The sequence below is a fragment of the Corapipo altera genome, unplaced genomic scaffold (assembly GCF_003945725.1).
Source record: "Corapipo altera isolate COAL_440 unplaced genomic scaffold, ASM394572v1 79, whole genome shotgun sequence".
In the NCBI taxonomy this organism is placed as follows: domain Eukaryota; kingdom Metazoa; phylum Chordata; class Aves; order Passeriformes; family Pipridae; genus Corapipo; species Corapipo altera.
The window spans coordinates 379,384-393,805 of record NW_020884927.1 but is presented as its reverse complement, the minus strand read 5'-3'; the positions used below and the strand labels follow the sequence as shown (position 1 = coordinate 393,805).

At 51.1% G+C, this 14,422-nt stretch overlaps 2 protein-coding genes across 2 annotated transcripts in view; one reads left to right on the top strand and one right to left on the bottom strand.

The window, feature by feature from the left end:
- The window catches only part of ASTN1 (astrotactin 1), a 58,870-nt gene extending 56,206 nt beyond the window's left edge, over nucleotides 1-2,664 (top strand). The window contains exon 23 of the mRNA XM_027658452.1: nucleotides 2,569-2,664. Coding sequence (XP_027514253.1) covers nucleotides 2,569-2,575 — 7 coding nt within the window. The 3' untranslated portion in view covers nucleotides 2,576-2,664. The remainder of the gene's footprint in view (nucleotides 1-2,568) is intronic.
- Nucleotides 2,665-2,717: 53 nt separating this feature from the next.
- Nucleotides 2,718-14,422, bottom strand: part of PAPPA2 (pappalysin 2) — an 88,770-nt gene continuing 77,065 nt past the window's right edge. The window contains exons 22-24 of the mRNA XM_027658350.1: nucleotides 8,540-8,626; nucleotides 5,985-6,083; nucleotides 2,718-3,770 (exon numbers count right to left, since the gene is read on the bottom strand). Of these exons, the coding sequence (XP_027514151.1) occupies nucleotides 3,696-3,770; nucleotides 5,985-6,083; nucleotides 8,540-8,626 (261 nt within the window). The 3' untranslated portion in view covers nucleotides 2,718-3,695. The remainder of the gene's footprint in view (nucleotides 3,771-5,984; nucleotides 6,084-8,539; nucleotides 8,627-14,422) is intronic.

The window sequence follows — 14,422 nt, the reverse complement described above, 5'->3', positions numbered from 1 at the left end:
CTAATTTCCCTGCAGTTAAGTGCTGTGGCTGCCACCGCCTCGTCGCACAATAACCTGTGGCTGTGGAATGAGACATGAGGAGGAGAAGGAGGAGGAGGAAAAGAAAGGAGGGACAGGATGGGAAAGCAGCTGTTCACTTGGCTACTGCCACAGACAGCTGCTCTTAATGTTTTATATGCAAGACACACAAGTGGGGGCCTTGTTGCTTGGGGCTGTGGGGGACCCCTTAATGTGCTCTCTCCTTCATAGCAGCAAATCTGGCTCCTCAAAACACATGATTTGGGGAGCTTTGCCCTAGAGAGGACATTCAGTGTCACCAGGAGATGCTGTTCCTCCTCTAGGAGTGATGAGAAAGTCCATGCAAAGACCAGACATAAAGAGGAGGCCGGTGAGGAACAAAGGGACGCACATGACCATAAGAGATGGATGGAAGAAGAACAAGGTTAAAACACAGGACAAGGCCTTTTTGGTGTTTCCCAGTCAATATGTACAAAGTTTATCTGGTTACTTACCAAAAAAAAAAAAAAAAATTCCCAAATATTTAATTAATTGTTTTGATTGTCTTTGGTTTTAACTCTCTTGCCAGGATGTCACATGGCATGGCCCTCTGGCTCCATTGTGAGCCACCCTCTGCTCCCCATCCCCAGGGAGGTGGTGTGTGAACATACACACACACACACACACACACACACACACACACACACTTTTCCCTACATTTAAAGTGGATTAATTACAAAAAATGATCAGCCTTGGACCAGTTTGTAGCATAACAAGCAGAAGACCTTCTGCAAAAGTGTTCTTGTACCTGGTGGCACAGCAAAAGCTGCCTGGGTGGCAGCCTTGAATTGTGGGGGGCATTGGAGGTGAGTGTTCCCCTCCAACCAAAAACCCAAAGGAGATCTTCCACTGGGCTGGGACAGCTCTGGGTGAGTCCATAGTTTGGGGCAGAGGAAAAGCATGTGGGACCGAAGGTGCTGGGAGCAGCCAAACCACCTCCCTGGCGCCCTTTTGGGTGAATCAAGGAGACAAAAGAGATGGAGGATGAGAAGATTATTTATTTTTCATAGATTTTTATAAAAAATAATTATCAAATACAAAAAAATAAAAATAGCAGCAGCCTCCGTTGTGAATAAAACCCTAAAGGGGACAAAAACCGCTCAGTGTCGCTATAGAAGAACAATATTTCGGTACGTAGAAGCTGTCCGGTCATGAGAAGCACAAATGTCTACCAGCCAAGCCAGTGCCTCCAGTCCCACCCTCCCCAGCTCCCCTGTCCATGGGTCACAGTCCCTTCCCTGCACGCACAGGTGAGCAGGGACAAGACCAGGATTTTTGTGCCAAAAGGGTAATAATTTGTCGTCTAAACACATAGGCATCTAGATAACGCTGCCGCCAGGTAGGGAAGGGTTTGGCATGGCAAGATGCTGGGACTTGAAATTCTCTCTCTGTGTGTGTTACCCTCATACCATGTCCCCACCGTCCCCACTGTGGGGGGCTGCTGGGACCCCCACTCCATCTCTGTTAGGACCCCTGGATCTCCCCTTCCCTGCACTGGTGGAGCAGTGCAGGCTGCACCCCCTGGGGATGTTGGGCCAACTTTTATTTAAATTTCCTTGGCTTATCTGAGGGGGTTTTTTTATTGAAAAGTGGATTATCTGACAAAAAATTGCCCAGTTGACAGCGCATTTTGGGTGAAAACCCTGGGGTCACTCGTGTGTGATGGGAACAGAAATGTCAGTGTGTCCCTGCTGCAAAAGGAGATGGGACCCACTGTCCCCCACCTCTCCTCCAATCTCTGCTTAGACCAGAGATCAGGAACACATGTGATCAGGAAAGGGCTTGGAGAAGGACAGGTAATCCCCTGCCTGGACGCTGTGGGATGTCCAGGCACCTCTGCCCCTACTCCTGTCTTCCAGTAAAGCACAACTGTAGGAAATGCCTGACAAAAAAAGGATGGGGGAGATCTAGCAGAAGCCAAACGATGCCTTGAAAATCCCCAGTCTCTCCACACCGTGTCACCCTCTCTCCACCACTCTTTCACCAGACAAACCCTGGCTTGAAGCCTGTCTCCAACAGCACAGGCTATGTGGGGAGAAGGCAGCAGGGCAGCCCGGAGTCCCTTGGTCCCAGCCTGCAGCTGAACCTGGGGGACACCACGGTCTGTGCTTCTACTCTGTGGTCCCTTCTCTGCTCTCTTCTCCTCTTTCTATCCCTTTTCTCTGCCTCTTTACAGCACAAAACCATCAGGGATAATCCCAGCAGGAGCCAGGCACCTTCCCTATTGCTGCCTCTATGGGGCTGGGTCCCAGCTGCCAAGCTGAGCTTCTGGGAATCGATTATGGGGTCAAAGTTTCTTGATGGGCTTCTTTGGGGCTTGAAGTGAATCTGAAGATTTTTCTCTTGGTGCCTACAAGAGCAAGAGACTCATTACAATCGGTGACTGTATGTCCAGTGTGATGGTCTTGGACACAGAGGTAATAATGATACTACTAGGAAGATCTCAGTGGGAAAAGATGATGCTCAGTCTCCTGACAGGTTTTTTGGGTCTTGTCTCTCCTTGCATGACAGGATCTGATCTCCTCTGAGAACTGCTGACAGCACTGTTGAAACTCAGATGTGGGGAAAGAGAAGAAGGACCACCTCATCATCCTTCATTTGAGCACCACACAGCTACTCTGGGTTGCCCACTACAACCCTTGTTTAGTTGGGTGCACAGTGGCCGGGGCAGCGAGGCAGAGGACTGTGGTGAGTCTGCTCCTACTGACCATGCAGTGACCTCATGGACACATACCCTTTCCCAGAGGGCTTTGAAATAATGTCTGGTGGATGCCTGTGGTGCCCTTGGAGTCCATTGTGCTCGCTGGGGTGATTCAATGGCACAGCAGTGTTTTTCTCAACCCCAGAATCCTGATCCAGGGCTCTAAGCAGAGCAAGGCAAAGCATTGGCAAATCCCAAGGGCAAAACTTGGTGCCTGCAAGATGCCCAAACCACCTTCAGGTGGGAGCCTTCATGCCTGGGGAGCTCTCTCCTGGCATGGCCTGGGTGTTTGGCTTCTCTCTGTCCTCCTTCCAGCTCCCCCTCAGCAAGGAAGGGGAAATTGCCTGCTCCTCCCGCCCTGACCTGCGCTTTTCCCAATGGTTTGTACTTCACAGCAGCATGGGTGTGTGACAAAGGATATCCTTTCTCAGCTTCATCAAGAGCAAAGAAAATATAATATATATTTATATATATATTATATATATGTATATAGATATAATTAAGTTTAAATATTTGCAGAGAGATCACAACTACCTCGACCTTGCTAAAAGAAGCCTGTACAGCAGAGGGGGGTGAATAGTGACAAAATCCAGAGCAAAGACAGACACCCAGGTGCTGGACCAGGACAAACACCCATGGCAGCACCTGGGCTCTCGGCGTGGACCCCAGCTCAGCGTGTGGCTGAAGCGGCACCGGACCCCTGGCTGAGCCCCTCGAGGGGGTTCGGGAGGGAGCAGCTTTGGGGAGGGGACCGCTCTGCCCTCCTGGGCTCCTCGGTGGCCTCGATCCTTCCCTTCCGTGCGCAGCCGCCACATCCCCGCCTGGCTCTTCCGTGGCCTCCTGCCCCCTCACATCCCGCCGCTCCCCAGCGGCCCCCGGTGCTGCCCCTTCGCTCCTCCGGCGCTCGCCTGACCGAGAGAGGCCCTTCCTGGTGCCGCTACTGGTTCTCCTCGGCCGCCGGGTCACGGCACGTGCACTCGTCCTGGTCGCAGTCAGCAGCAAACGGGATCACCTGGGGGTGGCCAAAGGGAGAGCTCAGCCTCTGCCCTGAGATTCCCATCTCCTGGTGCCCCTGCAAGCCCTCTCCACCCCAGTACGGCCAATAACAATGGATGTGTGGACAGACAGACGCTTTAGGCTGTGCCCCGTTGTTGGCGTTGCGGAAACTGCCAGGCACAACCTGCCCCCAGCTCAGTTGTATTCGTAGCCTTTTCCTTTTTGTTAGCTTGTGTTTCATAGAATCATAGGATATGCTGAGTTGGAAAGAACCCATCAGGATCATCAAATCCAACTCCCGACCCTGCACAGGGCACCCCAGCAATCCCACTCTGTGCCTGAGAGGGTTGTGCAAATACTTCTTGAAGTCTGTCAGCGTTGGTGCTGTGACCCCTTCCCTGGGGAGCCTGTTCCAGTGCTCAACCACCTTCTGAGTGAAAAACCTTTTCCTGATATCTAACCTAAATCCCCCCCTGACTCAGGTTCATGCCATTTCCTCTAGTCCTGTCACTGGTCACTGGTGTTCAAAATTTGCAGCCAAGGGTCAGCTTGAATCTTGTGCCTCAAATGTCAGACCCTGGGAAGAAGTCTCCCCTGGTGGATATAAGACATTTGGACTAAGGCAGGCAGTGGTAAAGCACTTCTAGATTTAAGTTTTACTTTGGCCCCTGTTAGAAAGCCCCCTCTGTCCATGTCTGAACCCACGGACCTGTCTTTCAAGCTACTTCTGGCTCAGCAAAGCATGAAAGGACCATAACCTTGCCTTCTGCAGCTCTTGGAGGAACTCAGCCAGGCTCCCAGCTGCAAAGCTGAGCTCTACACTACCCAATACAGTAGCCAAGGTAGGTGCATATAGTCCTTGTGCATTGTGGATTAAGAAAAGCTAGGCAGGATGGAGTCTCTGTGAGCAGGAACAGCCTTCAGTGGGGCAGGCAGTGTGTTCATGCAGGGCTACCCACCAGCTGTGCTGCTTTGAGACACCCCATGCAGGTCGGGAGGCTCATTACATGTTGCTTTCTCTGCAACTGTATGTGGCAAAGCAAGACTATGTCACCTTAGCTGGTGACAGCAGAGAGAGGAAGGAGGGCACCCACCAAGCATCTGACTCCTGGTTGCCAGTTGCCTGGTCATGGGCTATGGGAGCTGAGAAAACAGTTTCCTCCAGAGGTTTTATACACACCAGGCTCAGAGCCAAATATGGAAACACATTTGATTTTTCACAGCCTGGATCAGTCATGAGATGGAGTGGTTTTGTTTTGGGTTTTTTTGATGATTAAACTCTGTATTCCTGCATCTGCCTTAACAGAGATGTGCTGGAGGCTTGTTGAGCGGAAGATATGGGACCTGTGGGGGATGCAAGCTGGGTCTGGGTCTCCTGAGAGCCATGGGACCAAATCCCCCCACCTTCCACAGTGAACCTATCCTTTATTTTGGCCATGCCTTGCTCCAAGATGTCATATCGTTGTGGGGATTTCACTCATCGCTTGGGTGTAAAGCCTTTTCTTTCCTATCAAGAGGATCTTCCCAGGATTTTATTTTTCCTTTTCTCTGTGTGTGTATGTGTGATGAAAGGAAAAATGATTCAAGCTCCACAACAAAGATGAGAAGATCCAAATTCACATATTTTCGCAGTGAGAAATTATCTCATGCCCTATGATTTGTTTTGCTGTTGGATATGATTAGGAAGGATGGGCTGTGAACGCTGGATAGTGAGTTAGGTGGGAGGGAAGGTTGTGATGGGAGACAAAGAAGGGTCTGTACAACCCCAACGCCAAGTTGCTCCCTCTACACTATTCCTCCCTCCTTCCTTCCCTAGAAGAGGGAGGGAAACATAGCCCACAGCAGAGGCCAGTGGACCATACCAAAAATCCCCTGAGATAGCTCAGTTGCATGACAAGGTGACTTCAGACTCACCATGTCTAGCACTATGTCCTATGGAAGTCATTTCTTTGGGACTCATTTCCCAAAACGAGAGGGAATCCTGTGAACCTCAGTGGGAGCTGGGCTGAGGTTTCAGTCACGCTGGCCCAAGTCCAAACCCCGCTCTTAATCAGTGGGATGATGTCTATCAGCTTCAGCTGGCTTTGGTTTAAAATCATGGGTTTGTTCTCCGTTCATGGGAGAATTGCACTGCAGGCTCGGTTCCACAGCCAGTAAAGCTAAAGAGCAGAGCTGGCAGTCACCCTTCAATCCCAAATCCTGGCCAATGCCACAGAGGGTGCTCTCTTACCTTCCTGGAGGACAGTGTGGAGGCGCAGCAGTCCCCACCGTCATACTGGCAGTATGCCCGGTTGTTGATGGTGTCACACCAGCCGTCTGCTTGGAAGGGCTAGGCAGGGAAATGAGGATTTGTGAAAGGGTTAGTCAAAAGCAGAAGGTTGCCCCCAAAAGTAGAGAACCCAGGTCCTCAGCAAGACCCCTTTCACATTACACAACCCCCTCTTCAAAGCCAAAGGGCACCAGTTGTCCCGGCTGCTGTGGATGGAGCAGTGGGTGTTCCGAGGCCAGCAGCTGGAGGATCAGAGAATTGTGTCAGAAATGTTAGATGGCACAAGCAGCCATTCAGAAACCCATTTTACTTGTTCTTTAGTTGCATGAGTCATCTGATGAGAGAAGAGGAAGAAGCATCTGGGGCTGAGAAGCAGCCAACGATGGCCGAGGAGCAGCGCTGTGCCATGGGTGCAACAGCGACGTGCATGGGAATGAACTGTTCACTTGCAGTGAACTGTCAGGAACAGCCAGCAGCTGAGCTTTATTTGTCACAGATGCACACCAGCACTGCCAAGCAACAGCTGAACTAGGTAGCTGAATGGAGAAGCCATTCAGTAACTGGGTGATTAGTAATGAAATGCTTCTTCTGCTTCAGGCTCTGGGATTGGTAGCTCCTGGCACAGCAACCTCCTCCAGGAGGACTGCTGTCATCAGAGTCATAGAATCACAGGATGGTTTGGGTCGGAAGGGACCTTAAAGACCATCTCGTTCCAACCACCCTGCCATGGGCAGGGACACCTTCCACTAGACCAGGTTGCTCCAAGCCCCATCCACCCCGGACTTAAACACTTCCAAGGATGGGGCAGCCACAGCTTCTCTGGGCAACCTGTACAAGGGCCTCACCACCCTCACAGCCAAAAATTTCTTCCTAATTTCTAGTCTAAACCTGCCCTCTACCGGTTTAAAGCCATTGCTCCTTGTCCTATCACTCCATGTCCTTGCCAAAAGTCCCTCTCCAGCTCTCTTGGAGCCCCTTTAGGTACTGGAAGGTGCTTTAAGGTCTCCGCAGAGTCTTCTCTCCTCCAGACTGAAGAGAACTCTTGGTGGAAATCTTGGTACTCCATTGTTCATGGGGTACAATGGGCTGACCCATTTCATTGGATCTGGTAGCCTTAAACAGTAACAAGCTTCAGAAAATACCCAGACTCAGCCTTTGATGATGGACACCCACCTGCAGCACCCCTAAACCGAATGACAGCTGAAAAACGTCACTGCACCGTGATTGCCCTGCATCCACTGTGCCAAAGCCAACTCGTGGGACTGGTGATTATACCAATAATTCACACAAAAAGGCCATGCCAAAAACAGGGAACCGATGTGGCTTTTTGTCCTCATGACTCACAAGGAACAGAAACGGGCTCAATGCAGGCTAGGCTAAACTTTAGGAAGTAGCAGCAGAGATTATGGCAAACCACCGAGCCTGGTCTCTGCTTTCAGTACCACAGGCCAAATCCAGGCATCCACAGAGAGACTGCATTTGCCTGGAAGATCTCGGAAGAAGGAGGAACACACCTTCCTGCAGCTGGGTGTTGAGGGACAGCCAGATTAGGCAGCTCAGAAACAAGAAGGTGTTTTACTCCCATTATTGCTGTCACAAATCATGTCCAGGAGAAAAGGGTGCAATTTCATCAAGGCAACAGGGTTAACAATCCTCTTTCACTGAAAAGCATCAGGTGGGTCTTAAATGATGGTGATCAAAGAAGGTCTCTGAGCCTCCAAGCAGCTTTGAGTACCGGGAGGGCCAGGGCAGGGATGTCAGGGCTGGTGGGTGCAGGGATGCAGTCAGGGGACCAGCCAGAGCCACTGGCAGGGGAGAGCTCTTCTGGGTGTGATTTGCTTTTGCAGCCTTCCACACGGTGGAGTTTTTCCTTGAGCTTTGCTCCATATGTCATGACTCACTGGCAAAACAACACCCGTCGCTTCGGTAGTTTCCATACAATTATGGGAAGGTTTGCCCATCCCGGCTGCACAGGTCTGAAACGATTTCCAGATCCTGTGTGCAAGGTGGGGGGAGGACAGACACAGGGACAGGATGAGGAAGGAGAGGCTCTCAGTCTCTCTCTACACCTATTAGGGCTGACTGCCCCCTCCTCTCAACCCACTGGAGCCCGTACCCCACCCTAAACAAATACAGGCTCCTATGGCAACACTCGTTGGGGAAACTTAACAACTCATGCTCCAAATTACATTGGAAAAACATATGAGGGGAAAATAGAAAATGACTAATTGGACTCGAGGCTCAAGAGAGCCAGGCACAGGGTTTGGGGACTGCTGTCCCTGCTCCTTGCCTCATGTCTGGAGAACACAGTGACTCCTGTGCCTTGTTGAGAATCTCCAGCTGGTTTTATCTTTGCAAGCAGAGAGAGCAAAGTAAGGTGCTGGTGGGTCACCCTCGAGGGCACAGGAGACATACATCAGTCTCATTTTGGCCTTGCAAAAGTTACTGCCAGGTAGGACATGGGCAATGCAATGGACTAAGAGCAGGTGATGTGAGAGAGGAAAACCCATACAGACCCTGCGCTTCAGACATGTGGCTCTGCAGAAATCAGCTCCAGGGGTGGGAGAAGGGAGGTTTGCCCAGGCTGGCGACTCGCAGGAACGCTGGCAGGAAAAAGGAAAACACCGATGCCCAACTGTGCCACACCTGAATATGATCCAGGGAGATGGATATGCATCATCCAGCACGGGGAGGGGGGGGAAAGGGCTGGTTGAAATATCTCTTATAAATGGGGAAAAAATGAATAAGGTAATTGCTGCGACCGCTCCACGCCGCGTTAAGTGACGGGACTGCTTGGCCAGGCTGAGTGCCACCAAGGCAGCCGGGCTGTGTCAGAGAATCTCCCGGCTCCCACCATCCATCCTCCTTGTTTGTTCAGACAGGAGCTTCAGCGGGGCAAGTGTCAGCACGTGGAGGTGCAGCCTCTGGCACCGCCGGGCCCGAGCCCTGCCCTGCCGGCACAAAAATAGTAACCACGAATCAAGTGCTTGGCAATTTGAATAGGCTAAAAAAACACAGCCTCTCAAAGCCGGGAGCAGGCACAAATGAAAAGAGAAACAATTAAAGGGGAAAAAAATAAAAGGGAAAAATATCGCAGGCAAAGGAGGGGTGTGAGAGGACTGGTTAGATCCCGATGCATCCTGGGCAGAAGCATCTCCAAGGGCTCAGTGGTGCTGTTTCTCTGAAGCTTGCTAGGAGATGCCATGCAGGGAGCAGTGTCTGTGTCCAGTATTTTTCCACAGCCCTTGCAGAGTGCCTGGACTGGTTCCCTCCCAAGGGCTTTCATTCTGCCCAGAGGGGAGTCCCCAGTGCCACCGGCAAGGCAGGCAGGGTCCAGGCACTTTTCTTCAAACTCACATTATAGGTAGGTTGGTTCAGTGTATAAGAGCATGAAAGGGTGCAACAGGTGAGAGAAAGATGAAGAATAAATCACAGATTTCATCAGAGTCATACATATTTCAGTGCTGCATCACAGGTGTTAGATTAACACTATTTCCCAGAAATGCAGGTTTTGCTCTGGCTGAGCAGACCTGAAGGCTCAGCACCTTGCTTTTGGCCACTACCCCTTCCAGGTGCTTCAGAAGAAGGTGGAAAAAAGAAAAAAAAAAACCAACCACCATTCACTAGGCCAAATGTGTAACCAAAGAGCTGAAAGACTCTCCTGCTCTGCCACTGAGATGGAAAGTGCTTGTCATTTCTATCTGCCCATAGCCATTGAAATCCCAGATGCCAGTTTCAGGGTATCAAGTCTAGCCTTAAGAAGCAAAATGTTTTCTCACAGCCTGGTCTTGGGCTTTGTGACTGTGCTGATCCATCCAAGGAGGGTGCACAGTTTGCTTTCATGCAGCTTCTAAGTCAGCTTGGATTCTGCTGTCCTTTCACTCTTCTCTTTGGGAATTGGCACTTTGGGCATCAAGCTCAGACCCTTTGCATGCTGACACAACTATGTGTGTCCCTGCAGCTGAGGAGGTGCAGGTGTCTTCATCCTCAGCTGTCCCTGTCAAGGCCACCCCAGAGAAACAGGGAAACCACCATTTCACTGGGAAAACAGGCAGGGATCAGCCCTGGAAAAGCTGCTGCTGCCCTCAGACCCAGGCCTTGTGCATCAGCTTCACTGCTGTTAATTCCTCTCTTGAAATGGATGAGTCATTAGTGGTGGGAAGATCAACTGGAAACCCCAACCCTTTGGTGGCAGGGGTTGTCAGCCCAAACCAGGGCTCACAGAACCATGGGACACGAACCTGAGCTGCCCCAAGGCTGGAGAGGGCTGCAGCTTCGTGGGTCTAAGATGTGCAAGAGAAGCGACATCCCAGGTGCAGGGTGATGCCCGTGGCAGGGAGGAGCAGGCAGGGATGAGTGGGGAAAGGAAAGCATGGAGAGGCTGCAGCCTTGACCAGGGAGAGACAGAGGGCAGCTTCTCCCTGCCGGATGCCTTCCCTTCCTCCCCACCTCAGCCACTAGCCAAGATACTTCCAAAAGCTCTGGGAGGTCCCTGGGAGGACTTGAAGAGTGCCCAAAGCCTTGTTAAACGTCTGGTTCACTTAAAGCACCAACACATCCACCACTCCAGCCTGGGTCCCTGGAAATTTCCCCTCTCATCCCTTGGCCCAACATCCTTCCAAACCACTGTTCCTCTACAGAAAACTGGGGCTAGTGTCAGTCCCTAAGGCCACCGCTGTGATGGGAGCCAGTTAAAGTGATGCCATTAACACCGTGTCCCCAGGACACATCCCTTTTCTTACACACACTCACGCTGGTGAGGCAGAGAGCCCGGCCATTCTTGGCTCCCCCTGCTTGCCCAGGGAAGTTGACTGGGAATGCAGACTGTGGGAGGAAATGACAATGTTCATTGTTTGGATTAAATATTTTTCTTGGCCCTCTCTCTGTTGTAGTGTGTCTTTTATTTTATTTTTCTCCCCCCCCCCCCCCCTTGACACCCCAAGCATATTCACTTTCCCTCTCTCCTTCCTGAGGCTCTCCAGCATGCAAGGAGGAAATCAGCTCTGAAAAACACAGGGAGGGACGGAGAGGGAACAGGGCTGGCTTCTGCTCAGAAAGTTTTCTGGGATGCCTCTCTGCCCTGAGCCACCCTGAGCAGTGAGCGAGCTCTACCTGGCCCATTGCAGAGAGGGAGGCAGAGTGAGCGCTGCTCAGAGGAAGAGAATTCTAGAAATTTGGAAGACACACCTGGGACCAAGTGGCCCAAACAAGAGAAAAGAGAAACAAAATCCTACAGACCTAGTGCTTCACTCCCCGTTTTTGTGTCTTCCAGTTTCTGTCCCCTGAGTCGTCCCTCCACTCCTTTTGAACCGTGGTAGCTGTCCCTTGGAGGCACATGCCTGTAGGATGGTTTGTTGGAGACATCATGAACCTGCCCCACCACCTCAGACGCAGCCAGAAAGCAAACTGGAGAAATTCCAATTGCTTCTATGCTTGCTGGTGTCCCTGAGCCATTCACCAGCTTAGCATGCAGGTGGCTTTCATCACACCTTGGGTCCCTAGAAACATCTGCTCAAGCTCCAGTATCCTTCCCCCCAAGCCTCACTAAGGAAACAGAGGCTTGTTGCTTGAGGACATACTCCATGTACCTGAAGGAACACTTCAAAGAAGGGCTGATGGGCTGGAAGGCAGCATCCTGCTATTTGATTTCAGCCCATGTGCCATCACTGGTACTGCTGTGCCCAGCTCCCAACAGTCCTGCTGTGGAGGTCTAGGTGTTCTTCAGGGGCCCCTCATACTCAGGATTCCTGACAACAGCTGAGCCCTGTTTGAATCAGTGTGAGTTGAGGTTGGACAGGACTGATGTCTGAAGAGGGATGGAGAGCAGAGATGAGGCTGCTGCTTGGTCTACAGCCTGAATGCTGCTGTAGATGGCCATACTGGGACAGCAGGTCTTGCCTTCATAGTGTCTGAAAATGCTTCTGTGTCCCAGGCCAGCATTTGGCTCAGACACATTTCTGCTACAGAAGTGAGCATGTGACACTTTGGGCTACTGAATGGGGATGCACTGCTTTATCCCAGTCCTGCTCTGCACCGTGTTCCTCAGGGACCTCCTGTCTCAGCAGACAGCCATGTGGAAAGGGCTTTGCATAGTCCCTGGGGACAAGAGGGAAGAAGGGGATGGAAAGCTGGGGTAGCTAAACACCACATCAGAGCACGCCTTTGCTTCCAAAAAACCATCCATGTCCATGAGGTATTCACAGTGAGGTCCCTAGCTTTGTCTTTTTTACACCCTGATCTCAGTGCTAACTGGAGAAAAAAAACAGAAGCAGGAAAGAACAGGCAGAGGGAAGCAGAGGAAGACGCCATGTGTCAATAGTGCTCCTGGCAAGCATGGTGGCTCCCGGAGACAGTCCCCAGCACTCACCATTCCCAAGGACACTGCTGCACACACAAGAGACCACGAGCACCAGCCTGCCATCCTGCCATCCTGCCCTCAGCAGCTCGCCTGCTGCATGGATCAGATCTCCTGCCAAGCCATTTGTGCAAAATATGTTGCAGGATAGAACGGGTTATGGAAAACAAGCCCTGAAAACCACAAGGGCCTCCTGACCCACTTGTATCTGGTTTCTGCCAAGTTCTTGTTACAGATCTTAAACAGAAAGAAAAACAATGTACGAGGGATGAAGGAGCTGAAGGGGAATGAATATTCGTGTTGGAAGAGCAGTTGGCTGGGCTGTGCTTGGGGATGTTTGTTTATTATCAGAAACGACTCATTGATTTTTATTTCAGTGGTTTTCCACTCCCTCAGTATCACCGGCTGTACGACTGTGACTGCTGGGAGAGGGGAAAGCGGGACATGGATGGGGATGGAGGGATGGCACCTGAGCTGGAGAGGGCAGAGAAGCAGCTGTAGGTCAGGGTCAGGGCATCCCAAGTGCAAGGCTGCTGGCACAATGTGGCTCAGGGAAGCTGAGGCTGCTCCCACCTCTCTGAGGCTGCACCACCACTGGTGGTGTGCCTGGATGCTGTAGTTCTACCCATGCCAAAAGACCCCCATCTTTTGGGGTCCTGTCCCTGCTGGTAGGGGAAGGATGCCTGTCCCTCATCCTTGCACTATGCTGCTGTGTGATCATTTTATTTCCCTCTGCTTTGTCTTTTAAGAAAATGAGGCTTCTACAATCACACTCTATGTGTATGCAGGGGACAGAGATCTCACTGTTTAGGAAAAGTATTACTCAACTGAGATTTTTGGAAGAGGAATAGATTTCTTTGGGCTCATCCTGGAAGGCTATATCCCACCTTATAGCTACATCCTACAGTAAGCAGCCTGACTGGGCACAGTCTTAAACTGTGCCAGGGGAGGTTTAGGTTGGATATTAGGAAGAATTTCTTTACAGAGAGAGTAATCAGCCATTGGAATGGGCTGTCCAGGGAGGTGGTAGATTCACCGTCCCTGGAGGTTTTTAAGATGAGACTGGATGTGGCATCAGTGCCATGGTCTGGGAACCACGGCGGGGTTGGATCAAGGGTTGGACTTGATGATCTCGGGGGTCTTTTCCAACCCAGTTGATTCTATGATTCTATGATTCTATGATTCTATGACAGTTTATACCAAGAGTAGCATGAAAATGTACCCAGTAGGTGTGTAGAGAGCTCCCCATCTTGCCTTCCACCTCCCCAGCACGAAGGGCTTTGTTTTCACCAGCCAGGGGCCAGATCTGACCCAGAAGTGACCACTGCCTGCAGTCCATGCTCCTCGTGCTGCCCCACCATCTGCATTAAGCCTGGTGGAAGATACAGCACTGCCCGGTCCAAGAGGTGAGAGAGTGATGATGTGAGAATCATGAGAGGGTGACTACATTCTGGCCATGCTGTAATACCTAGTTGCTCCAGAAAGCCTCCTTGGAGAAGCTGGGGTGTCTGTAGTCCTTATTGCCTTAAGCCCCAGAAATACAAAACAGAATCTTTTCCAGAGCAGAGCATTCCACCAGCATCAAGTTTCTAACCAGTTTCTTGTGCTGACCTTGCCATGGTACAGAATCAGAGGCCCCCAAGTCTGGGATGAGGGACAACCAAGGGTCTCCAGCCCCACTGATGTTGAGGAACAGAGGCAGCTGGACCAGCTGCAGTGCTTTGCCCAGGGAGCGAGTTGCACCCTGTCTCCTATCACATCAAAGCACAGCAGAGAGATTTTAGGTGAGGCTTCCCACTGTCCCTATTTCATGCACCTTTGAAGGGGTTAATTCTGACTGACAAATGCTGGACACAAGCTACAAATGTGCCAAGTGAGGGTTTTGAACATGCCGGTGGGAAGAGCCAAGGATCCATCGGGGTCCTTGACTACCTGTTGGATCAAGAGACTCGGGAACAACTTGCAACCACAAACGCACTTCAATCCCTATTTCATCATTTCCATTGTAATACCTCAGGAAAACCACAAAACAGGGAACAGATTA